This window comes from Cherax quadricarinatus, chromosome 74 (genome assembly GCF_038502225.1).
Source record: "Cherax quadricarinatus isolate ZL_2023a chromosome 74, ASM3850222v1, whole genome shotgun sequence".
In the NCBI taxonomy this organism is placed as follows: Eukaryota; Metazoa; Arthropoda; class Malacostraca; order Decapoda; family Parastacidae; genus Cherax; species Cherax quadricarinatus.
The window spans coordinates 13,448,072-13,475,571 of record NC_091365.1 but is presented as its reverse complement, the minus strand read 5'-3'; the positions used below and the strand labels follow the sequence as shown (position 1 = coordinate 13,475,571).

The 27,500-nt window shown below is 38.2% G+C and overlaps 1 protein-coding gene across 4 annotated transcripts in view; it reads left to right on the top strand.

Moving 5' to 3' along the window:
• The window catches only part of LOC128700130 (uncharacterized), an 84,797-nt gene that overhangs the window by 43,415 nt on the left and 13,882 nt on the right, over positions 1-27,500 (top strand). Inside the window, exons 1-5 of one of the 4 annotated variants that reach the window (XM_070100792.1) lie at positions 17,861-18,065; positions 19,162-19,376; positions 21,159-21,366; positions 23,990-24,213; positions 26,794-26,983. In XM_070100792.1, the coding sequence (XP_069956893.1) occupies positions 18,014-18,065; positions 19,162-19,376; positions 21,159-21,366; positions 23,990-24,213; positions 26,794-26,983 (889 nt within the window). In that variant the 5' untranslated portion in view covers positions 17,861-18,013. Of the gene's footprint in view, positions 1-17,860; positions 18,066-19,152; positions 19,377-21,158; positions 21,367-23,989; positions 24,214-26,793; positions 26,984-27,500 lie in introns of those variants that run through there. The other 3 variants (XM_070100789.1, XM_070100791.1, XM_070100790.1) reach the window with 3 other exon arrangements.

Below are 27,500 nucleotides of genomic sequence, written 5' to 3'. Positions count from 1 at the left end.
TATTTACAGTGGAAACCAGTAGGACTCCAGGAAATCAGAACAGGGGGGTACACCAGCAAGTGCTGGATGAGGTACATATAACCAAGGAGGAAGTGAAGAAGCTGCTATGCGAACTTGACACCTCAAAGGCGGTGGGACCAGACAACATCTCTCCGTGGGTCCTTAAAGAGGGAGCAGAGATATTGTGTGTGCCATTAACAAAGATCTTCAACACATCATTTGAAACTGGGCAACTCCCTGAGGTATGGAAAATGGCAAATGTAGTCCCAATTTTTAAAAAGGGAGACAGACATGAGGCACTAAACTACAGACCTGTATCACTAACGTGTATAGTATGCAAGGTCATGGAGAAGATCATCAGGAGGAGAGTGGTGGAGCACCTGGAAAGAAACAAGTGTATAATTGACAACCAGCATGGTTTCAGGGAAGGAAAATCCTGTGTCACAAACCTACTAGAGTTTTATGACAAGGTGACAGAAGTAAGACAAGAGAGAGAGGGGTGGATCGACTGCATTTTTTTGGACTGCAAAAAGGCCTTCGACACAGTTCCTCACAAGAGGTTACTGAAAAAGCTAGAAGATCAGGCACACATAACAGGAAAGGCACTGCAATGGATCAGAGAATACCTGACAGGGAGGCAACAACGAGTCATGGTACGTGACGAGGTGTCAGAGTGGGCGCTTGTGACAAGCGGGGTTCCACAGGGGTCAGTCCTAGGACCTGTGCTGTTCTTGGTATATGTGAACGACATAACGGAAGGGATAGACTCAGAAGTGTCCTTGTTTGCAGATGATGTGAAGTTAATGAGAAGAATCAAATCGGATGAGGATCAGGCAGGACTACAAAGAGACCTGGACAGGCTACAAGCCTGGTCCAGCAACTGGCTCCTTGAGTTTAACCCTGCCAAATGCAAAGTCATGAAGATTGGGGAAGGGCAAAGAAGACCGCAGACACAATATAGTTTAGATGGCCAAAGACTGCAAACCTCACTCAAGGAAAAAGATCTGGGGGTGAGTATAACACCGAGCATATCTCCTGAGGCGCACATAAATCAGATAACTGCTGCAGCATACGGGCGCCTGGCAAACCTACGGATAGCGTTCCGATACCTCAGTAAGGAGTCGTTCAAGACACTGTATACCATTTACGTCAGGCCCATACTGGAGTATGCAGCACCAGTTTGGAATCCACACCTAGTCAAGCACGTCAAGAAATTAGAGAAAGTGCAAAGGTTTGCAACTAGACTAGTCCCAGAGCTACGGGGATTGTCCTACGAAGAAAGGTTGAGGGAAATCGGCCTGACGACACTGGAGGCCAGGAGGGTCAGGGGAGACATGATAACGACATATAAAATACTGCGCGGAATAGACAAGGTGGACAAAGACAGGATGTTCCAGAGATGGGACACAGACACAAGAGGTCACAATTGGAAGTTGAAGACTCAGATGAATCGAAGGGATGTTAGGAAGTATTTCTTCAGTCATAGAGTAGTCAGGCCGTGGAATAGCCTAGAAAGTGACGTAGTGGAGGCGGGAACCATACATAGTTTTAAGGCGAGGTATGATAAAGCTCATGGAGCAGGGAGAGAGAGGACCCAGTAGCAATCAGCGAAGAGGCGGGGCCAGGAGCTATGACTCGACCCCTGCAACCACAAATAGGTGAGTACACACACACACACACACACACACACACACACACACACACACACACACACACACACACAAACACACACACACACACACACACACACACACACACACACACACACACACACACACACATACACACACACACACACACACACAGACACACACACACACACACACACACACACACACACACACACACACACACACACACACACACACACACACACACACACATGCACACATGAATCACAGGGATGTTATTTCTTTAGTCACAGAGTAGTCAGGAAGTGGAATAGTTTGGGAAGCGATGTAGTGGAGGCAGGATCCATTCATAGCTTTAAGCAGAGGTATGATGAAGCTCATAATACAGGGAGAGTGACCCAGTAGCGGCCAGTGAAGAGGAGGGGCCAAGAGCTATGAATCGACCCCTGCAACCACAACTAGGTGAGTACACACACACACACACACACTCATTTACCAGCTAACAACCGGAACACACCTAGCCTTCCAGTTCCCCTATCTAACCAAAGTAATTCATGGTCAAGCAACACTTCTCCCTCACGTTCTCGCGGGGAACACACAGGTGGAGTTAATCTCAATGTCTCGGTTATATATTCACAGCTGGTAGAGCTCTCATCCGCGTCTGACCTCGAGAAACCCTTCACTAACTCCGCGGTACCATTTTTACCCCGCAACATACAACTGACGACAATCTGCAGCTATGAAAGATTTGTTTCATTCACCAAGCAGTAGAAGCATTTTAATCATAATTATTTTAAAAATAAACATTTTAAACATCTTCATCATCAGCACTTTAAACATAAGCAGTTTCTGACAACATTATCAACTTAACACCATTATTGCCATATCAGCTTGTTATTATCGTAACGAATTCACTATCATATTACAGAACTTTTTCCCCAAGAAGCTAGCAATTATTCAGTGATTTTCTTTTATCTCATTTCACAAACAATATCCATAATTCGTTTCAAATAGAGGTCACAGCAAATTTAGATTACAATGGAAATATTCTCATCATTAATGCCGAGTGATATGTAGAAACGTTGTAAATTTCTCTTGTGCTCTTTATACATGTCTTCTGTTGTGAAGTTATGACGTGAGATAAGCAGTCGTTAGTTTAATTAAGGCTGAACGCCACATATTAATTTTTGAAATATTCGTATCCTCCCATCCCCCCTCACACACACAAACACACACACACATACCTGAGAGTCAAAGAGGAGGGTGCACCAATGTGTACTGAACATCATACACACAACAGGAAAAGAGCTGAAAAAAAAAATTGACTAAGTTGGATACATCAAAGTCAATGGGACCCGAAAAACCGTGACGATGGTTTCTAAGAGGAAGCATTATCTAAGAGGAAGTATTATCTAGAACACTAGCCGAAATATGCATGACAATGGACATGGTACAATTGAAAGAGATCTGGAGGACAACGAATGTAGTGCCAACATTTAAGAAATTAGACATTCAGGAAGAGTTAAACTACAGACCAGTATCACTGGCATGCATACTTACAGGGTAATGGATAAGATAATCAGGAGAGCGCTGGAGCACTTAGAACTAGTTTTATGACTGAGTAACAGAAGTGAAGCTGGAGAGACATGACTGGGTGAACTACATATTCTTGGACTGCAAGAAGACGTTTGATAATGTACCTCACAAGAGATTGAAAAAAAGCAGGCATGAATAACGGAAAATGCGTTACAGTTAATTAAAGAATATCTTACGAGGCGAAAAAGTGCGACTGTCCGAGAAGTGGTGTGAGAATAGATAAGTATAACAAGTGTAATTCCGCAATAATCCATATTAGGACCGATACTGTTTCTAGTATGTGTGAATGATATATCAGATGAGATGGAATCAGCTGTATCCTTATTAGCAAGTGATTTTAAGTTAATGAGAAGAATAAAAACTGATGAGGACAAGGAAACGCTACGAATGAACGTGGATAACTTGCAGGACTGGTTAAAATGGCTTCAGGAATTCAACCCTAACAAAAGCAAGGTTATGAAAACTGGTGAAGGAGAAAAACCGCGGGGTGAGTATAGTGCCAACCACATCGTCTGAGGAGCATATTAAAAGAAATTCTCATCAGCGAATGCTAGGTTTTGACGAGTCTAAAAAGTTCAGCAAAGTCGTTCACTATCCTTTAAATGAAAGATATCAGGCCTATCTTAAAGTACACAGCGCAATCATGGAACTACACCAGATGAAACATATCAAGAAACTGGATAAAGTACAGAGATTTAAGAAAACTGTGATAAAATACATTTCTTCCCAGCCAAAAGAGTTGTCACACACGAAGGGAGAGCGATAACTCACAGTTACGAGAACTTCGAGACCATGTTTCTTGTACATACGAGAGTGCTGACACGTACGCTGTTTTGCGTCCTCGAACTGCACGCTAAGATAAACGGAGCATCACCACTTAATACTAAGATAACGTGGACTTCGTTCAGTCAAAATCTATTAAAGCTGACCATGGAAATAAATGGTATAAAATACCGACACAATGGCAATATAAACACAAATGCAGTATAATGTGATCCTTTATTGACTACGTTTCGCCCACACAGTGGGCTTTTTCAAGTCACAAACAGAACTACCTGGGGTGGAAGGAACGCGAGTATTTATAGTCCGGCTGAGGTCAGGTGAAGAATGCTGCATCTGATGATGTACCGAGTTGGGTTGTAGAGTCTAAAAACTTGGGTCTATATTTCTATATCCGACAACTTCAACCAGAATAGTGGCTTCTATAACATAGCTGAACCACTTGCCAAGAAACTTCTTCATCGCTATCCCACATAAGAACACTGTAGAAGGTCTGCTCACAAACTTGTCCAGTCTCCTTTCCAAGCTACCCAAGTTTTTAGACTCTACAACCCAACTCGGTACATCATCAGATGCAGCATTCTTCACCTGACCTCAGCCGGACTATAAATACTCGCGTTCCTTCCACCCCAGGTAGTTCTGTTTGTGACTTGAAAAAGCCCACTGTGTGGGCGAAACGTAGTCAATAAAGGATCACATTATACTGCATTTGTGTTTATATTGCCAAAGCTGACCATATTTTGAAGAGGCGATCCTGTGTCAGCGCCTCACTGTTAGATTGGGAGGGATTTTAGAATTTAAATAAACTACCGGGCTGGCACTAGAATCTTATGTAAGAAACCAAAAAAGTGGAGTAAATGACACTTATATGTAGAAAATGCTTTTATTTTTTAACCACAACGGTGACCCAACACTGTAAATGTCTATATTATCCATTACGTTTCCTTCCCGCACACTGGAGTTTATCAGATGAATACAGCAAAGAATCAATGCTCCTGCTTGGGGGGAATGAAACTATTGCATCGGAGGGTGTCCAGCAAGGGGATTCTCTCGCCCCACTTCTCTTCTGCATAGCCTTAAGGGAAACACTATCAGGCAGACTAGTGAGTTAATCACCTGGTTCCTGGATGATGGCACACTGGCAGGCACAAAGGAGTAGTCCCTTCTAGATAATCTTGCCCAGGTAATGACACGGGGACAGGATATGTGACTCATCCGTAATCCATTTTAATAAAATCATCTCGGCCAATCAACAAGTGGTGGATGCAGCGAGATCAATACTACCAGGTTAGTCAGTCACAAGGAATGTGCAATCTTCACACTCACGATTACTTGTACCTTCTAAGTGCTTAGGTCTGCCCAGGCTAACATATTTCCTAAGATGTGCATCATCATATGACATCCCTAAAGTACATGAATGCTGTGGAAAATTTTGATAATTTTCCTGGATCACTGATCAACAACTAAAATGCTTCCGAGACCAGAGTAGCAATTTCCAACTAATTTTAGGTCAGTGATAATGAATATCATGGCTAAAATTGTTTGTTAGCTTTGCTTTTCAATATACACCTACGTTTCACAACAGGTTCCATCAGGCTTGTGGCAGTGTGTTTCTTACCACACTCACAGTCTCACTGATCTTCATTATTGTTCCAGCAGTCATAGAAGGTGGTTGTGCTGTGCAAATTTATATTCTGAGGCGAAAGATAGGTGATTTTCTTAGCCAAACACTTTTTAAGCGTATAATAAATATTCACTGAGCAAGCTATTGATATGCATGTGAGGCATATTACATTAATTTTATTTTCCTATTGAATGATATAAATACTTCTGCTTAGCTGTCATGCTCTGTATTATAATGATAAATTAATGAATAAATTTTCTGTTTATCTTCCAACTGTTTGTTGCTTTCTTCTTTCAGATGCCTCGTACTTGTGTGAATAGATCAGACAACTTTTGCAACATTTGTGGTGAGGGGACCTTTGCATCACAGAAGTGCCGTATAACTGCTATGGTTAGACAGGCATATCACCTAGATTTTGAAGGAAAGATTGGTGACCAGGATAGGAACTGGGCTCCACACATATGCTGCAACAATTGTGCTACTAACGTTCGCCAACGGTTGAACAGGAAGAGGAAAGGAATGCCTTTTGCTGTGCCAATGACATGGCGGGAGCCAACAGACCATACCAACAATTGTTATTTCTGCATTGTGCTTCCAGTACAAAAGGGCTGAATATCCAAATATTCTATCAGGTATTCGCCCAGTTGTACATGGAGAAGGTCTACCTGTTCCTGATGTACCAACTTCGGTATCCTTCGAGTCAAATAAAGAAAGTGGTGAGGAGGAAGAAGAGAAGGATGACAGTGCTGGATTACAAAGTGACCGAAACTATGACGACGCACACTCCTCTAGGCCACATCTCATAACAAAATGGGAACTCCATGACCTTGTCAAGGATCTGCAACTATCCAAAAATAAGGCAGAGGTGCTAGGCTGTCGTCTTCAACAGTAGAATCTCCTAGCAGCTCATGTGATTTCAAAATTTCGTGACCGTCAGCAGCAGTTCAACGATTTCTTCGTAATGGAAGGTGATATAGTGGTCTGCAACAATATTAATGGTCTGATGGAAGCGCTTGGCATCGACTACGAACCTAGTCACTGGAGGCTGTTCATAGATTCATCAAAAACGAGTCTGAAAGATGTCTTGCTGCATAACGGCAACAATATACCATCAGTTCCTGTGGGCTATGCACTACATATGAAAGAAACTTATGAGAATATAAAGTATATATTGCATTGTATGAAATAGGATGAACATCAATGGCAGCTCTGTGGTGACTTAAAGGGCGGATGCACCAAGTACTACTGCTGCTTTCTATATGAATGTGACAGCCATGCAAGAGGTTCTCACTACATCAGGAGAGACAGGCCACCTCGTCAAACATTGGAGCCTGAGATGAAAAATGTTCAACAGCCACCTCTCATTGAACCAAACAAAATTTTGCTACCACCACTACACATAAAACTGGGGCTCACGAAAATCTTTGTAAAAGCTATGGACAAATCCGGTCAGGGATTCAAGTATTTAACATCAAAATTTCCCTCACTGAGTGACGCTAAGACAAGAGAGGGAGTCTTCAATGGTCCTCAGATTCGAGAGCTTCTTAAAGATGGTGACTTTGAATCAGACCTTCTTGGGGAAGAAAAAGCTGCTTGGTAAGCCTTCAAGCTAGTGACGAAGGGATTTCTCGGATACAGAAGGGAAGGCAACTATGAAGAATTGGTGGACAAACTCATCAAGGCTTACAAGAACATGGGATGTAACATGTCACTTAAAATCCACTTTTTGGACTCACATTTAGACTGTAGGGCAGTTAGTGACGAACATGGTGAAAGGTTCCACCAAGATATTTCAACCATGGAAAAATGGTACCAGGGCAAATGGGGCACAAGAATATTTGTAGACTATTGCTGGACATTGACATGAGATGATTCTTCAGCCCACTATAAGCGTCAAGCAAAAAGGCTTGACATTATAATAAAATAATCAAATATTACATGTCTCGTATCTTTAAACCTATAGCGAATAAGCCCTTTTCAATGTGATATTTGGATTCAGGACATGAAAATACATAAGAATTAACTAATCTTATTTAAGAAGCATACAACTTTTCAAATATTGTTGACCAGTGTTATCAAGGAACTATGATAGGTCCTTGATAATGTGAGAAGTCACGAAAGTGCTTAGAATTTCATTATATATATATATATATATATATATATATATATATATATATATATATATATATATATATATATATATATATAAACACTGATCTCTGGCCAAAGGAGACTCGAACCTACGAATCATGGAACAAGGTACGCAGTGCTCTACCATTCTCACCACACTGGACAATACCTTGGCACCTAGCTTGCGCTAGACGTTTATCCAAGGCAGCCAGTTTTCAGGGAGAAGGCTTACAGCTTTTCATCTCATCCCCTGCATGCATCAGCCTTACTAGAGATTTTAACAATGCAAGGAATTCGCAAGTTCAGGCGAAATATACACAAACACTGATCTCTGGCCAAAGGAGACTCGAACCTACGAACCTTGGAACAAGGTAAGCAGTGCTTTACCATTCTCACCACACTGGACAATACCTTGGGGCCCAGCTTGCGCTAGACGTTTATTCAAGGCAGCCAGTTTTCAGGGAGAAGGCTTACAGCTTTTCATCTCATCCCCTGCATGCATCATCCTTACTAGAGATTTTAACAATGCAAGGAATTCGCAAGTGCAGGCGAAATATACACAAACACTGATCTCTGGTCAAAGGAGACTCGAACCTACGAACCTTGGAACAATGTATGCAGTGCTTTACCATTCTCACCACACTGGACAATACCTTGGCACCCAGCTTGCGCTAGACGTTTATCCAAGGCAGCCAGCTTTCAGGGAGAAGGCTTACAGCTTTTCATCTCATCCCCTGCATGTATCAGCCTTACTAGAGATTTAAACAATGCAAGGAATTCGCAAGTGCAGGCGAAATATGCACAAACACTGATCTCTGGCCAAAGGAGACTCGAACCTACGAACCTTGGAACAAGGTACGCAGTGCTTTACCATTCTCACTACACTGGACAATACCTTGGCGCACGGCTTGCGCTAGACGTTTATCCAAGGCAGCCAGTTTTCAGGGAGAAGGCTTACAGCTTTTCATCTCATCCCCTGCATGCATCAGCCTTACTAGAGATTTTAACAATGCAAGGAATTCGCAAGTGCAGGCGAAATATGCACAAACACTGATCTCTGGCCAAAGGAGACTCGAACCTACGAACCTTGGAACAAGGTACGCAGTGCTTTACCATTCTCACCACACTGGACAATACCTTGGCGCCCAACTTGCGCTAGACGTTTATCCAAGGCAGCCAGTTTTCAGGGAGAAGGCTTACAGCTTTTCATCTCATCCCCTGCATGCATCAGCCTTACTAGAGATTTTAACAATACAAGGAATTCGCAAGTGCAGGAGAATATACACAAACAAACACTGATCTCTGGCCAAAGGAGACTCGAATCTATGAACCTTGGAACAAAATATGCAGTGCTTTACCATTCTCACCACACTGGACAATACCTTGGCGCCCAGCCTGCGCTAGACGTTTATCCAGCTTTCAGGGAGAAGGCTTACAACTTTTCATCTCATCCCCTGCATGCATCAGCCTTACTAGAGATTTTAACAATGCAAGGAATTCGCAAGTGCAGGCGAAATATACACAAACACTGATCTCTGGCCAAAGGAGACTCGAACCTACGAATCTTGGAACAAGGTACGCAGTGCTTTACCATTCTCACCACACTGTACAATACCTTGGCGCTCAGCTTGCGCTAGACGTTTATCCAAGGCAGCCAGCTTTCATGTCCAAACCATCTCAATAACCCCTCCTCAGCCCTCTTGACAATAGTTTTCGTAATCCCACACCTCCTCCTAATCTCCAAACTATGGACTCTGCATTATATTCACACCACACATTGCCCTCGGACATGACATCTCAAGCAATTTTAAAAGATTTATCAATTACGTTTCTTGGGTATTTCAGATCAATAGCTTTTTCATAAATTCTGGATATTTCTTCATCTATGAACTCTGAACTACAAATACGCAAAGCTCTCAAAAACACTGATGAGAAAACAGACAGAGAAAACAGAAAACACATAGAGTTAAACTGTCTGTTTTCTCATCAGTGTTTTTGAGAGTTTTGTGTATTTGTAGTCCAGAGTTCATAGGTGAAGAAATATCCAAAATTTATGAAATAGCTAATGATCTGAAATACCCAAGAAACGTAATTGATAAATCTTTTAAAATTGCTAGAAATACTTTTTACAATCCAAAAAGGGACAACCAACCTTATTCAACTAAAAATATGTTGGTTCTCCCTTACCATGAAAACTTGGTTGATATGCCTTCTCTTCTTAAGACTTTTAAAATCAAAGTTGTATTTAAAAATCTTGATAGAGTAAAAAAACTTTTGATAAAGAATTCCCCTCAAAATGCTGACGGATGTGTCTATAAGATTCCTTGTAAAATTTGCCATAAAGTTTATTACAGTCAAACTGGTAAATTTCTCGAACTAAGATTAAAACAACATAAATATACCATTAGAACTGGACAAGATTCCAATGCTCTATTTATTCATGTGAGAGATTTTAACCATCCAATTGATTTTCAAAAAGTTGAGAAAGTTGTATCAAGCAAGTCCATGGTCAACAGGAATATAATTGAATCTTGTTTCATAAAAAGCAGTTTTGACAATAATATGAATATTTCCTTTGGTTTATATAAATTAGATCCATTTATAATTAATAGAATTTGGGAAGAATTTAATAATACATTGGACAATGTGTAGTTGGGCCAGCGGGCCTGCAGCAGTGTTCTCTTATGAGTCGCCCATCAGGTGTTGCTTTGTTGTGGGATGTGATAGTGAGGAGTGTTCTAGACCCTTTATATGCCTTCCTTTGATGCGTTACTTTTATTATTCCTTTATAATGTGAATTTTAATGGAATTTCATTATTCTTTCACAGTGATTTTTTGCATATTCTGAAATCACCTGTTTGCTGTGATATATATATATATATATATATATATATATATATATATATATATATATATATATATATATATATATATATATATATATATACATGTATATATATATATATATATATATATATATATATATATATATATATATATATATATATATATATATATATATATATATATATATATATATATATTCAACAAGTCGGCCGTCTCCCACCGAGGCAGGGTGACCCATAAAAGTAAGAAAATCCCCCCCAAAAAATACTTTCATCATCATTCAACACTTTCACCACACTCGCACATTATCACTGTTTTTGCAGAGGTGCTCAGAATACAGCAGTTTAGAAGCATACACATATAAAGATACACAACATATCCCTCCAAACTGCCAATATCCCAAACCCCTCCTTTAAAGTGCAGGCATTGTACTTCCCATTTCCAGGACTCAAGTCCGACTATATGAAAATAACCGGTTTCCCTGAATCCCTTCAATAAATATTACCCTGCTCACACTCCAACAGATCGTCAGGTCCCAAGTACCATTCGTCTCCATTCACTCCTATCTAACACGCTCACGCACGCTTGCTGGAAGTCCAAGCCCCTTGCCCACAAAACCTCCTTTATCCCCTCTCTCCAACCCTTTCGAGGACGACCCCTACCCCGCCTTCCTTCCCCTATAGATTTATATGCTTTCCATGTCATTCTACTTTGATCCATTCTCTCTAAATGACCAACCCACCTCAACAACCCCTCTTCTGCCCTCTGACTAATACTTTTATTAACTCCACACCTTCTCCTAATTTCCACACTCCGAATTTTCTGCATAATATTTACACCACACATTGCAAGTCCATGGTCAACAGGAATATAATTGAATCTTGTTTCATAAAAAGCAGTTTTGACAATAATATGAATATTTCCTTTGGTTTATATAAATTAGATCCATTTATAATTAATAGAATTTGGGAAGAATTTAATAATACATTGGACAATGTGTAGTTGGGCCAGCGGGCCTGCAGCAGTGTTCTCTTATGAGTCGCCCATCAGGTGTTGCTTTGTTGTGGGATGTGATAGTGAGGAGTGTTCTAGACCCTTTATATGCCTTCCTTTGATGCGTTACTTTTATTATTCCTTTATAATGTGAATTTTAATGGAATTTCATTATTCTTTCACAGTGATTTTTTGCATATTCTGAAATCACCTGTTTGCTGTGATATATATATATATATATATATATATATATATATATATATATATATATATATATATATATATATATATATATATATATATATATATACATGTATATATATATATATATATATATATATATATATATATATATATATATATATATATATATATATATATATATATATATATATATATATATATATATATATATATTCAACAAGTCGGCCGTCTCCCACCGAGGCAGGGTGACCCATAAAAGTAAGAAAATCCCCCCCAAAAAATACTTTCATCATCATTCAACACTTTCACCACACTCGCACATTATCACTGTTTTTGCAGAGGTGCTCAGAATACAGCAGTTTAGAAGCATACACATATAAAGATACACAACATATCCCTCCAAACTGCCAATATCCCAAACCCCTCCTTTAAAGTGCAGGCATTGTACTTCCCATTTCCAGGACTCAAGTCCGACTATATGAAAATAACCGGTTTCCCTGAATCCCTTCAATAAATATTACCCTGCTCACACTCCAACAGATCGTCAGGTCCCAAGTACCATTCGTCTCCATTCACTCCTATCTAACACGCTCACGCACGCTTGCTGGAAGTCCAAGCCCCTTGCCCACAAAACCTCCTTTATCCCCTCTCTCCAACCCTTTCGAGGACGACCCCTACCCCGCCTTCCTTCCCCTATAGATTTATATGCTTTCCATGTCATTCTACTTTGATCCATTCTCTCTAAATGACCAACCCACCTCAACAACCCCTCTTCTGCCCTCTGACTAATACTTTTATTAACTCCACACCTTCTCCTAATTTCCACACTCCGAATTTTCTGCATAATATTTACACCACACATTGCAAGTCCATGGTCAACAGGAATATAATTGAATCTTGTTTCATAAAAAGCAGTTTTGACAATAATATGAATATTTCCTTTGGTTTATATAAATTAGATCCATTTATAATTAATAGAATTTGGGAAGAATTTAATAATACATTGGACAATGTGTAGTTGGGCCAGCGGGCCTGCAGCAGTGTTCTCTTATGAGTCGCCCATCAGGTGTTGCTTTGTTGTGGGATGTGATAGTGAGGAGTGTTCTAGACCCTTTATATGCCTTCCTTTGATGCGTTACTTTTATTATTCCTTTATAATGTGAATTTTAATGGAATTTCATTATTCTTTCACAGTGATTTTTTGCATATTCTGAAATCACCTGTTTGCTGTGATATATATATATATATATATATATATATATATATATATATATATATATATATATATATATATATATATATATATATATATATATATATATACATGTATATATATATATATATATATATATATATATATATATATATATATATATATATATATATATATATATATATATATATATATATATATATATATATATATATATTCAACAAGTCGGCCGTCTCCCACCGAGGCAGGGTGACCCATAAAAGTAAGAAAATCCCCCCCAAAAAATACTTTCATCATCATTCAACACTTTCACCACACTCGCACATTATCACTGTTTTTGCAGAGGTGCTCAGAATACAGCAGTTTAGAAGCATACACATATAAAGATACACAACATATCCCTCCAAACTGCCAATATCCCAAACCCCTCCTTTAAAGTGCAGGCATTGTACTTCCCATTTCCAGGACTCAAGTCCGACTATATGAAAATAACCGGTTTCCCTGAATCCCTTCAATAAATATTACCCTGCTCACACTCCAACAGATCGTCAGGTCCCAAGTACCATTCGTCTCCATTCACTCCTATCTAACACGCTCACGCACGCTTGCTGGAAGTCCAAGCCCCTTGCCCACAAAACCTCCTTTATCCCCTCTCTCCAACCCTTTCGAGGACGACCCCTACCCCGCCTTCCTTCCCCTATAGATTTATATGCTTTCCATGTCATTCTACTTTGATCCATTCTCTCTAAATGACCAACCCACCTCAACAACCCCTCTTCTGCCCTCTGACTAATACTTTTATTAACTCCACACCTTCTCCTAATTTCCACACTCCGAATTTTCTGCATAATATTTACACCACACATTGCCCTTAAACAGGACATCTCCACTGCCTCCAACCGTCTTCTCGCTGCTGCATTTACCACCCAAGCTTCACACCCATATAAGAGTGTTGGTACTACTATACTTTCATACATTCCCTTCTTTGCCTCCATAGATAACGTTTTTTGACTCCACATATACCTCAACGCACCACTCACCTTTTTTCCCTCATCAATTCTATGATTAACCTCATCCTTCATAAATCCATCCGCCGACACGTCAACTCCCAAGTATCTGAAAACATTCACTTCTTCCATACTCCTCCTCCCCAATTTGATATCCAATTTTTCTTTATCTAAATCATTTGACACCCTCATCACCTTACTCTTTTCTATGTTCACTTTCAACTTTCTACCTTTACACACATTCCCAAACTCATCCACTAACCTTTGCAATTTTTCTTTAGAATCTCCCATAAGCACAGTATCATCAGCAAAAAGTAACTGTGTCAATTCCCATTTTGAATTTGATTCCCCAAAATTTAATCCCACCCCTCTCCCGAACACCCTAGCATTTACTTCCTTTACAACCCCATCTATAAATATATTAAACAACCATGGTGACATTACACATCCCTGTCTAAGACCTACTTTTACCGGGAAGTAGTCTCCCTCTCTTCTACACGCCCTAACCTGAGCCTCACTATCCTCGTAAAAACTCTTTACAGCATTTAGTAACTTACCACCTATTCCATATACTTGCAACATCTGCCACATTGCTCCTCTATCCACTCTATCATATGCCTTTTCTAAATCCATAAATGCAATAAAAACTTCCCTACCTTTATCTAAATACTGTTCACATATATGCTTCAATGTAAACACTTGATCTACACATCCCCTACAAACTCTGAAACCTCCTTGCTCATCCGCAATCCTACATTCTGTCTTACCTCTAATTCTTTCAATTATAACCCTACCGTACACTTTTCCTGGTATACTCAGTAAACTTATTCCTCTATAATTTTTACAGTCTCTTTTGTCCCCTTTCCCTTTATATAAAGGGACTATACATGCTCTCTGCCAATCCCTAGGTACCTTCCCCTCTTTCATACATTTATTAAACAAAAGTACCAACCACTCCAACACTATATCCCCCCTGCTTTTAACATTTCTGTCATGATCCCATCAGTTCCAGCTGCTTTACCTCCTTTCATTTTACGTAATGCCTCACGTACCTCCACCACACTTACATTCTGCTCTTCTTCACTCCTAAAAGATGGTATACCTCCCTGACAAGTGCATGAAATTACTGCCTCTGTTTCTTCCTTAACATTTAAAAGTTCCTCAAAATATTCTCGCCATCTACCTAATACCTCCATCTCCCCATCTACTAACTCCCCTACTCTGTTTTTAACTGACAAATCAATACTTTCCCTAGGCTTTCTTAACTTGTTTAACTCACTCCAAAATTTTTTCTTATTTTCATTAAAATTTCTTGACAGTGCCTCTCCCACTCTGTCATCTGCTCTCCTTTTGCACTCTCTCACCACTCTCTTTGGCCATTTAAATATGCTTCACATTTAATGTAAAGGTACAAGCTGGCTGTAGAGTGGTTTCTTTTTCTATTTTAAATAATATATATACCCTTAGACTAGGCAGGTCGTTTACACTTTAGGAGACAGGACTTTTATTTACGTTACTCATTCAAAAGCGTAACATCATTAAACAATATAACTTGAGTCAAGTTGGTGAATGCATGTTAAGTGTGTTAGATGTTGGGTTGGTCGTAGGAACAATGTTATTCATGGTACACAATACCGGCAAGTTAATGAATAATACCCAAGTGTAATACATGGGTATCTTTACTGGCAAAGCGTCTCCCTGTGTAGCAAACTTCTCATCTAAATACAGGGAAATATATCACTGGAGACAGAGGTAACATTGTGGTAATCAGCCTAGATAGGAATTAAAAATAATAAGCTATAACCTTGGCAAAGGCTTCAATTTTGGTGATACGACTTACTTCAAGAAACATAAGTCGCATTGATTATATACACAGGACAACAAAAACATATGATGGGTCTGCTGAGAAAAATGCAGGTGTTCTTATGTAATATGATCACGTTGATTCTAAATTTGAAGTTGAAATTGAGATAGCATGTCAGGATTTTTTTATTAAAAAATCACGTTTCATCAGCAGTCACAGCATAGGTAATATAAGTAGTCATTAAGACTTATTCTCTGTTATAAACTGTTAAAAGAATGCTTCAAGGAGATTAAACAGCATATTCTCACTGTAAGAAGAAAATATTTAAAAATGTGTTAAGCATTTGGCTTTACACTTATGACTAACAGTGATGTCTCTCTAAAGAAACCAGCAGTAGTCCCCCATCATGCTGGGACTGAAATGTCCTTCATAACGTACCTCCATTGCAATGGTATCCTGATGAATTTTTTCACAATCCTCATCACTAACAACACTACAACTATACACAAATAACCCGCACATAAAAGAGAGAAGCTTACGACGACGTTTCGGTCCGACTTGGACCATTGGACCACTAAAACTAGATGGTAAGAAGTCCAGGTGTGAATGAAAAAAGAAGAGAGTATTTTCATGGACATACTGCAGCACAGTGTTTTACAGGCTTCTATCACGTTTTGTACTAATTCGGCATAATTGTCTGCTCTGTGCTTTCCTAGGAAGTTCTCGACAATCTTTTTGAAAGTTTCCCATGTAGCCAGCTTCAGTGTGGTCAGTTATGATAGGAAGACTGAGTCTGATAACATTTCACGTATTTGTGACCTAACAAATACTCCGGCCGTAAGTTTAGCGTCAGTTAAAACTCCTCCATATTTTTCCATATTTAAAAAGGTTTCCATTAGGCTAAACTTTGTATGCAGTGGTGGAAGAAATATCTTCCGATGATGTACCAGTTGCGTAAGTTGCATGTTGAATTTTTCTGGAATAAGGTCTTTATTTGTCGGCCATATTCTTTTATCTTGCAGTTGTTCTCATCGTCACGACTATTCCACAAACAATGGAAGCCTGTGTGTTTTGTGTAGCCAAGTTAGAGACCAAATATTAACCTTATCACTTTTAGGTCCCCCACATATTCCACTTGTGGTCGTTATAGTTTGTTAGAGTAGAATTTCCATGGACTCGTGTTTCCTTTAATCCCACAACATGAGCCACTGGCACAGATAACTTTTCAATTAGTAGTCTCTATTCATCAGGATGGTGATCATAACCCAGTTCCTTCATAAGATCATTCACACACTCTAATGTAAATGCTACATATTGTTACCTACACAGTTTAGTTAAAAAATGAAGTCTCCGCTAAGATATATCAGTACTGAAGGTTTGATGCAGATCAGGTGAGGTATCCACAAAATATCACATGAAAATCAATATTTAAATTTTCCCGGTTCCAATAAAACCGGCAAATTGGCACTTACACAGTGCAAGATAATTTTAAATCTTTCTCTAGAGCAGACCAACATTTGAGATTTGCAGACAATCAGAAGATCCATTCTCCAGTTATTGCGCAAATAACAATCCCATTTAACTATGTTAAAAAATTGTCAGTGTTGAACGTGTATAACTTAAATTTATAATGAATCTTTCATTTTTGTTAGTTAATTCAGCCTTTAAAGTTTGCAACAGATCCAAAGAGATATTAAGATTCCACACAGAAGAAAACACACCACAATTTTATTATCAAAGTAGATAAATTAGAATCCATATACTATAACAACATTACGATTCTTTTCCTATGGAGGACACACGTGTTTGGAAAGTGTGAAGCTGGTCACTTAATAGCTTTGAAAATTAAGAGTAAATCGGATCAATCATTCTGAAGTTATACACGAAAATCCCTATAGGATTCCGGTGTCGGGAGTACATAATCATTGATTCAAGGACCTGACTGTTTCCAAGGGACGTGATAAGACTGTCTTGACGGCGGACTGGCAAGTGTATATATACCTGACGTACTGATGGTTTACAGCCAGACGGAACCTGTGTGTCAGTGCATGCAAGATTCCACTGACACTTCTCCCATACCTGTCTTTTACCTATTCCTATTATCTCATTAACATAGCTGTCTAAAATAATCTTTCAACTGAAATATATTGTGTCGAAACCACCAGGAAATCTTCCAAGAAAGCCATGATGATCGTAGCTTCTGTTATAGGTGTGGTCCTGGTAGCAGCCCTTAGTCGTAAGTATTGCAGTACGCATAATTAAATGTACATCTACAAACATCAACTATGATCTTTAATTTGTGGGGTGACTAGGACATTGGTCCGTATCAGGAAACATCCTGTTTCCTGATTAATAAAATATTTCCCTGTACATTAACAAAAATACATTGTGTGTTCATAAATTCAATCCACATCTACAAGCATCTTTCATTGATGAATTCGTATGAGCAAATAGTTTTATAAATAAATTACCAATTGAATTTTAAACTGAATGAAAACTGGTGTATGTGAACATTTTTGTGTGAAAATTCTCCACAGTTCAAGTTGGTTAGAAGAATTTTCATTAAACTTGTTATATTTAGGCTTAGTAATGGCATTCATAGTAACTTGTATACAGTGAGTAAAAATATCTTGACTGCTGATATTAACTTGACTCGACACTGTTGTGCTCATCAATCCAAAATGTTGTTATCAGAAAACACACTGCTATTATGCAGTTGCATTTCCATCAACTTACAGCTTAAAATTCACTATTTATGCTTAAATCTATTACTGCAACCTCCATTGTGGGCCTTCATAAATTCATCAAATTCATAAATTCCCAAACTTCCATGTATTTTCAATAATTTATACAACGATTGTTTAGCAAAGTATATTTTGTTTTGAGACAATGTTATTTTTATTATGAGTTCAGTCCGCAAGACTAATAAAGTGTTAATAAAACATTTGACAAATTATAAGAAGTATCTGTCATAACACACATTAATTTTATGTGGATTAAGTAATTAAAAATGTTATTCTTTTCTTCTGTATATGTTTTGGCAACTCTTCTGAAATTAATTTGTCCATTTTTTCAAAGTAATAAATCAATTTACGTTTTTGTAAATAATATTTAATATTTTTTTACATTGTTACATGGCGGCATTTAAACACTGTCCTTCATAATAAATAGAACAATATTAATGTTTGTTAACTATTACTGTGAGTTTCTTCAAAGCTCCATGTTATGCAGGCTACTGATTTGCTGTGATGGATTTATATGTAGTCTGGGAATGTGTAATAAGGTTCACTAACTTCATAACACTCCTTGATAATTGTAAACAGTGTTTGCAGATGCCGCTCACGAGTGTGAGAGGACCTGTGAGGCTGGGGACACCCGTACTTGTTATTATACCTTCAACCTTCAGGAGTACCACACAATGAGTCGTGCTTGCTTCAACTGCCCGTTTAACACGACTGACTGCTCCCGTCCTGAATGTATAGCCGCTGACGGTGTAGCCAGGCCTCTTATTACGATCAACCGCCAGCTCCCGGGACCAAGCATACAAGTGAGCTCCACGCAGATACCACAGAAACAATTTATGACAGTGTTCAAACATACTAATCTGATCTTGTCGGATTTTTATATATTCCCTTAATTCACTTAAGGTAGGAGCGTGGAAAATCACTGGTAATGTTTTGTAAGAATTCACGGAACGTTTAACTTTGTTAAAAAAACAACTTTAATATAACACTTTTGCGGGTATCAGTTATATTATCATGGTGATCAAACAGCGCCTAGATAACAGCAAGCAATAAGGCTCGATGTAAGGAAGAGGAGAATAAGTTCAATTCCTTGGATCAAGAGACCCCTTCACTAGCATCAAATCACCTCCCATGAGATGCCCAGAGACCCAACCACCAGCTTCCCACACCAAGACTTTGTGTCACTCTCCAGACTGAGTCGTTTCCTCAGTCCCACTTTGCGTTCACCTCTTCATGAGGAGTTCCTTGACGTTTGTGAGGGGATCTTGATCCAAGGAATTGGACCTCGTCTCCTCTTCCCCGGATCAAACCTGATTGCCTCCCATGCCTCAGACACTATTATTCCACCGGGTTTAGTGCTTCCAGCGTAACTAAGAAAAAATATGATTTCTAGACACACAAAAATAAATTTCCTGAATTTCCCTGCAGTTAGAAATCGATAATTCACTCTAATTTACTGAAATATTATTATTATTATTATTATTATTATTATTATTATTATTATTATTATTATCGCCGGGTCACCATCTGGAGAAGACCCGGGCCGGAAATACCGGCAAATCTTTAACTAATTATTATTATTATTATTATTATTATTATTATTATTATTATTATTATTATTATTATTATTATTATTATTATTATTATTATTATTATTATACTTATTATTATTATTATTATTATTATTATTATTATTATTATTATTATTATTATTATTATTATTATTATTATTATTATTATTATTATTGTTGTTGTTGTTGTTATTATTATTTAGTGGAAAATGCTAAACCCAAAGGAGTGTTGCAACGCCTAGTGAATGGGAAGTTATGGGGTTAGATCCATAGAGAGGCAGGGTGGCTCCAGCATCAAAATTCGTTGGTATACAGATAAGATTTTGTTCGGATTTAAACCCCGGAGAGTTATCCACTCAGGATAACCCAAGAAAGTCAGTGCGTCATCGAGGTCTGTTTTATTTCCATTTATTTCCCCAGGATTGATCCACGGACAGTCAGTGTGTAAGGCAAAAGCGTTGTCTACCAGGCCATGGCTCTCCTATTTTCCTGTTAAAGACTTTAGTATGACAATACCTTAATAATTGTACATGCGTCATTAACGTATAATAATGGACTATTTTTTTACCAACTTTGGTTTAAAGCAATACATGTCACTTTGGAATATTTATTATTTTAACGCCGTCTCTTAGATACATTTTCATCCATATTACTAATTTATCTCAGATTTCAGTGGTTAATAAAGTAATAAATCAATCAGGATTTGAGTTCTCCATCTGGGATTACCAGCCGGTCGTGCTAGACCACTGCACCGCACTTTCACAAGGCTCCCTTCATCATAATCCTGTGTAGATTAGTGGTGGTCACTAACTGAAACTGGCGACTAAAACAAAATAGTATTAGTTATTGGCTGCTGTCGAATCAGAGTTTCTCTTACAAGCTTAATGATCAGGTCCCGGTCTGAGACCATCATCTACGTGCAAAGGATTCTGGTTGTGCAAATCTTACGACCCTCTGTGGTTTAGTGGGCCGGATATATTACACATGATATAACAGCTGTTTCTTCCTGGTCAGGTGTGTGAGGGAGACCGGGTGGTGGTGGATGTGTACAACTGGATGCTGTCGGACACTGAGACCATCCACTTTCACGGGCACCACATGAAAGATTTCCAGTACTATGATGGTGTCCCCTTTGTCACTCAGTGCCCCATCTTAGGCGGCTCCTTCCGCTATAACTTCGTGACTACAAACAGTGGCACTCACTGGTGGCACTCTCACTCAGGTACGTTGGCAGCCAACCACTATTGACTATAGGGTATCGTGGTGAATCTAGTGTGTTATGTAACATTATATAAGGAAAAAAACTCACCCTTGATCAAAAGTGAACAGTTAAATACTGCATTATTTTTGGGAATTCTGAACATTTACATCACTTCTGACTCTCACTCTTCTGAAGTATTAAATGTTTTGATAAATTAGACACATGTGCAACAATTGAGTATATTTAGTGAGTGAACGTTTCGCCACACAGTGGCGAATGAGATTGGTGAAGAACAGGAGTTTGAGGTAATCAGTCCCTCAGCCTTGAGTCAATGTAATCAGTCCATCAATCTTTTCAAGCTACCCAAGAATTGACTCCCCTATCCACGACACTATTCAAACCCAGCCCCTCCCGCTCAAATATTCGTCAGATCTCTCCTTAAAGCTACCCAGGGTCCTAGCCTCGATTACCCTACTCGGAAGATTGTTCCAAGCATCGACCACTCTGTTTGAAAACCATTACTTACCTATGTCCTTTCTAAATCCGTTATTCCTGGTTCTTACTTGAGTCGATATCCTCAGAATTTTCTGAATATCGCCTTTGTTTATACCCATCATCCACTTATACACTTGGATGATATCTCCTCGCATTCTACGTCTCTGAAGAGAGTGAAGATTTAAGGATCTATCTTCATACGGAAGATTCCTTATAGAGTGAATCATTTTGGTCATCCTTCTCTATATGTTCTCCAATGAATTTATATCCATCCTGTAGTAAGGAGACCAAAACTGAGCGGTATAATCCAAGTGAGGCCTTACCAGTGATGTATAGAGCTGTAAAATAACTTCTGGACTCCTGTTACTTATACTTCTTGAAATAAATCCTAGTAATATGTTTGCTTTATTGAGCACACTTAGGCACTGTTGTCTTGGCTTAAGGTTTTTGCTTACCATGACTCCCAAGTCCTTTTTACACTCTGTGTGATGAAGCTGTACTTTACCTAGTTCATAACTTCGAGGGTTATTCTCATTCCCATGGCCCAGGACCTTACATTTGCCCACGATGAACTTCATCTGCCACTTTTCAGACCAAGACATTAATTTGTCCAGATCATCCTGGAGTTCATTGGTATCCTCCTCAGAATCAATCATTCCGCCTATTTTTGTGTCATCAGCAAATTTGCTCATATCACTTGTAATTCCTTCATGAAGGTCATTAATGTAAATTACGAACAACATTGGGCCTAAAACTGATCCTTGTGGAACGCCATTAGTGACCAGCCCCCATTCAGATTTGACCCAATTAATGGAAACTCTCTGCTTTCTATTGGTAAGCCATGCCTCTATCCATGCTAGAACCTTACCTCCTATGCTATGAGCTGCCACTTTTTTAAAGAGTCCTTTGTGAGGCACTCTGTCGAAGGCTTTACTGAAATCCAAATAAACAACATCATATTCTTTAACACTGTTTACTGCCTAAATAGTTTTATTGAAGAACGTCAGTAAATTTGTCAGGCAGGAACGACCTCTCGTGAATCCATGCTGAGATTCGTTAATCAAATTATGCGCTTCTGGCTGACTGGACGGTAATTTGATGGAATGGACTTATCCCCTGATTTAAATGTTGGAATTGCATTAGCCATCTTTCACATCTCTGGCACAACACCAGTATGGATGGACGCATAAAACAAGCTCGTTAATAGCTAAGTTCCAACTTGCATTCTTTAAGCACTCTTGAAAATAATTCATCGGGTCCCGGGGGCTTATTTTGCTTCAGTTTATCTATCTGTCTGATAACCATTTCCCTCGTGACAGTAATGTTCCTTTATTGGTTTTCTTCAGGAACTGAATAATTGTCATTTTCTAGGATATCATTCATGTCTTCCTGTGTAAAGACTGACAAGAAGTAATCATTAAATAGAGAACACATTTCCTGTTCATTTTCATTCAGCTGTCCATCCCCAGTTTTCAGCGGTCCAACTTTTTTCTCTGATGTTTGTCCTATACACTTGAAAGAACCCTTTTGGATAAGTATTTGATTCATTAGCAACTCTAATTTCATAGTCACATTTAGCCTTTCTCATCCCCTTTTGTACTTCTCTCTTAAAATAAGCATATTAGTAAATAAGGTTAACCTCTCCTCTTTCGATGCGCCTATAAATTCCTTTTTTCTCTCTCAGTAGGTGCTTTAGTCTATTATTACCTGAGAGAGATGTAGATAAAGCTGGTAAATGTGCTTGCGTGTAGTAATAGTCAAAGAAGTCAGTTCTCTGGGGTGTTTTATTCTCAGGTGTTTCCACAACACTATACAGGCCTTCAATATTCATGTTGTCAATGAGATAACACTTATAATATTCATGGGAAAAACAGTAAACCCGTAGGGTTCATAATACGCTTTGGGAATGGGATGGGGCTTTAACCAGCACAACAGTGAAAAGTCATTCTTATACTTTCCATAAGAGAAGGTTAACATTCCTCCCTAGTCCCTAATTTCTTACTTAGAAATGACACTACAAATGAATTTCATACAGACAAATCACGTAGCAGATACACTCCACACAGTGTTACATTGGTCAAGAGAGGATGTAAAAACCACTCAAAATATCAGTCGTCGTCAGGTTTTCAGTTCCCGTTATGTTTATCAGGTCTTCACCGAGGGAGTGGTGTGTTTGGTGCATTCGTTGTGAGGGAGGTAATGGACCCCATGGCTTGGTCCTACGACGTGGACCTGCCCGAACACGTCATCGTCATGAACGACTGGATCCACGTCTCCACCATCGACAAGTTTCTTAACCGCTTTCATTACATCGGTGACGGCCATGTTGAGAATATCCTCATCAACGGCAAGGCCAGGATATTCGAAGCACAGGTATGAGTTCTGCATGATGATGTGCTTCTCTTGCAAAACTTGCCGTCTTTTTTTATCCCAAACAAGTGTAAATTCATTGTTGCAGTATCTCAGCGAAAAATCAGTATGAGCTTCAAGACGTTAATTCATTTCATTAATAATAAATAATACTAACTAAATTTAGACTGACTTACCAAAAGTTACGCCGGAATGAGCTAGAGTGAGCTACGTTAATATAAGCAAGGATGAGTGAGGTTACTAAGTTAATAGTAGTGCAAAATTAAATTATTTTTCAAAAGAATATATTAGGGCAGTTCAGCTTGCTCCCTAACCCCCTACCAAAAAAAGTGAATTTCATTACACAATCCATCCTGGGGGGATCCAACTTTAATGACTCCCCTTAAAGTTAATGTGTAGTGGGTATGTAGGCCTGCGGGAATAGCCTGTTTGACCTGGCAGTCGACAATGAAATCTGGATTCGAAAGTGAAGAAGATCTGGAAACTCATCTTTGACACGTCACTGGTATCACTTCTATAACAGGCACTGATTGTTTAAACTTATGTCACATTAACGGCATTGCTCCTGCCAGTTCCGAAGAAGTGTCACGTACAATACAGTAAACAAGAGTTATAGATTTATATGTATTATATATATATATATATATATATATATATATATATATATATATATATATATATATATATATATATATATATATATATATATATATATATATATATATATATATATATATATATATATATATATATATATATATATATGTAGGTAGTAGGTTGGTAGACAGCAACCACCCCTGCCAAGTGAGTGTAAAACGAAAGCCTGTAATTGTTTTACATGATGGTAGGATTGCTGGTGTCTTTTGTCTGTCTCATAAATATGCAAGATTACAGGTATGTCTTGCTACTTCTACTTACACTTAGGTCACACTACACATACATGTAAACGTTTATTTATACACACTCATCTGAGTTTTCTTTGATTTTATCTTAATAGTTCTTGGCCTTATTACTTTTCCTTTTATATCCATGGGGAAGTGGAATAAGAATCTTTCCTCCGTAAGCTATGCGTGTTGTAAAGGTCAACTAAAATGCCGGGAACAATGGGCTTGTAACCCCTTTTCCTGTAAAGATTACTAAAAAAAATAAGAATAAGAAAATTGTCAAAGTGGGAAGTCTGAATGTGCGTGGATGTTGTGCAAATGATAAGAAAGAGATGATTGTGGATGTTATGAATGAGAAGAAGCTGGATGTCCTGGCTTTAAGTGAAACAAAGCTGAAGGGGGTGGGAGAGTTTCAGTGGAGAGGAATAAATGGGATTAGGTCAGGGGTTTCAAATAGAGTTAGAGCTAAAGAAGGAGTAGCAATAATGTTGAAGGATAAGCTATGGCAGGAAAAGAGGGACTATAAATGTATTAATTCAAGGATTATGTGGAGTAAAATAAAGGTTGGATGTGAAAAGTGGGTTATAGTAAGCGTATATGCACCAACACACTTATATGGGTGTGAAGCTTGGGTTGTAAATGCAGCAGCGAGGAGACGGTTGGAGGCAGTGGAGAAGCCCTGTCTAAGGGCAATGTGTGGTGTAAATATTATGCAGAAAATTCGGAGTGTGGAAATTAGGAGAAAAATCTGTTGAAGAAGGAAGGCGGGGTAGGGGTCGTCCTCGAAAAGGTTGGAAGGAAGGGGTAAGGGAGGTTTTATGGGCGAGGGGCTTGGACTTCCAGCAGGCGTGTATGAGCGTGTTCGATAGGAGTGAATGGAGACGAATGGTATTTGGTACCTGACGATCTGTTGGAGTGTGAGCAGGGTAATATTTAGTGAAGGGATTCAAAGAAACCGGTTATTTTTATATAGACGGACTTGAGTCCTGGAAATGGGAAGTACAATGCCTGCACTCTCAAGGAGGGGTTCGGGATATTGGCAGTTTGGAAGGATATGTTGTGCATCTTTATATGTATATGCTTCTGAGCTGTTGTGTTCTGAGCACCTCTGCAAAAACAGTGATTGTGTGTGAGTGAGGTGAAAGTGTTGAATGATGATGAAAGTATTTTCTTTTTGGAGATTTTCTTTCTTTTTGGGTCACCCTGCCTCGGTGGGAGACGGCCGACTTGTTGAAAAAAAAAATAATATATATATATAAATATAAATATATATAAATATAAATATATAAATATATATATAAATATATATATATATATAAATATCTATATCTATATATATATATATATATATATATATATATATATATATATATATATATATATATATATATATATATATGTCGTGCCGAATATGTAAAACTGGTCAATTAGCAAGAACTCATTTAAAATTAAGTCCTTTCTAAAATTTTCTCTTATACGTTTAAAGATATATTTTTTTCATTTATGTTAATGCAATTTACAACTATGTTGATATTTTATAAATGCTGAGGAAACATGGTAAAAATATTCACATTTAGTAGCCATTAACTTGGTCTATTGGAACTCTACTCTTCATTAATTTACTTTTCGATAAACCACAATTTTTTGTTTATGCTCATTATGATATAACTTATAACTGTTTCTCCAATACTTGGGTAAGGAGGGTGCATCTACGCCAGTGGAGGTGGTGAAGGTAACGCCTGGACTGCGTCACCGTCTGCGTCTCATCAACGCCGGGGGATTCAGCTGCCCCATGATTGTCTCCGTCGACAACCACCAACTTACTGTCATCAGCACTGATGGGGTTCCCGTTGAACCATACGTTGCTGATTCCGTTGTTCTGTTCTCTGGTAAGTTTACCCTCTAGGGAGGGATGCATCATGTTGAACCATGAATATATATATATATATATATATATATATATATATATATATATATATATATATATATATATATATATATATATATATATATATATATATATATATATATATATATATATATATATATATATATATATATATATATATATATATATATATATATATATATATATATATATATATATATATATATATGTCGTGCCGAATAGGCAGAACTTTCGATCTTGGCTTAAATAGCAACGTTCATCTTGCGATATAGGACAAGTGAAAATTTGTGTATGCAATAATTTCGCCAAAATCATTCTGAACGTAACTAAAAAAAATACATTTTACTGTGTTTGTTTAGTATTAAATTATTATAAATAAATCTAAAATATATTTAGTTGGGTTAGGCTAAAATAATTTGTTCTTGTTATAATAAGGTTAGGTAAGTTTTCTGAGATTCTTTTGGAGCAAAATTAAATTTTTTACATTAACATTAATG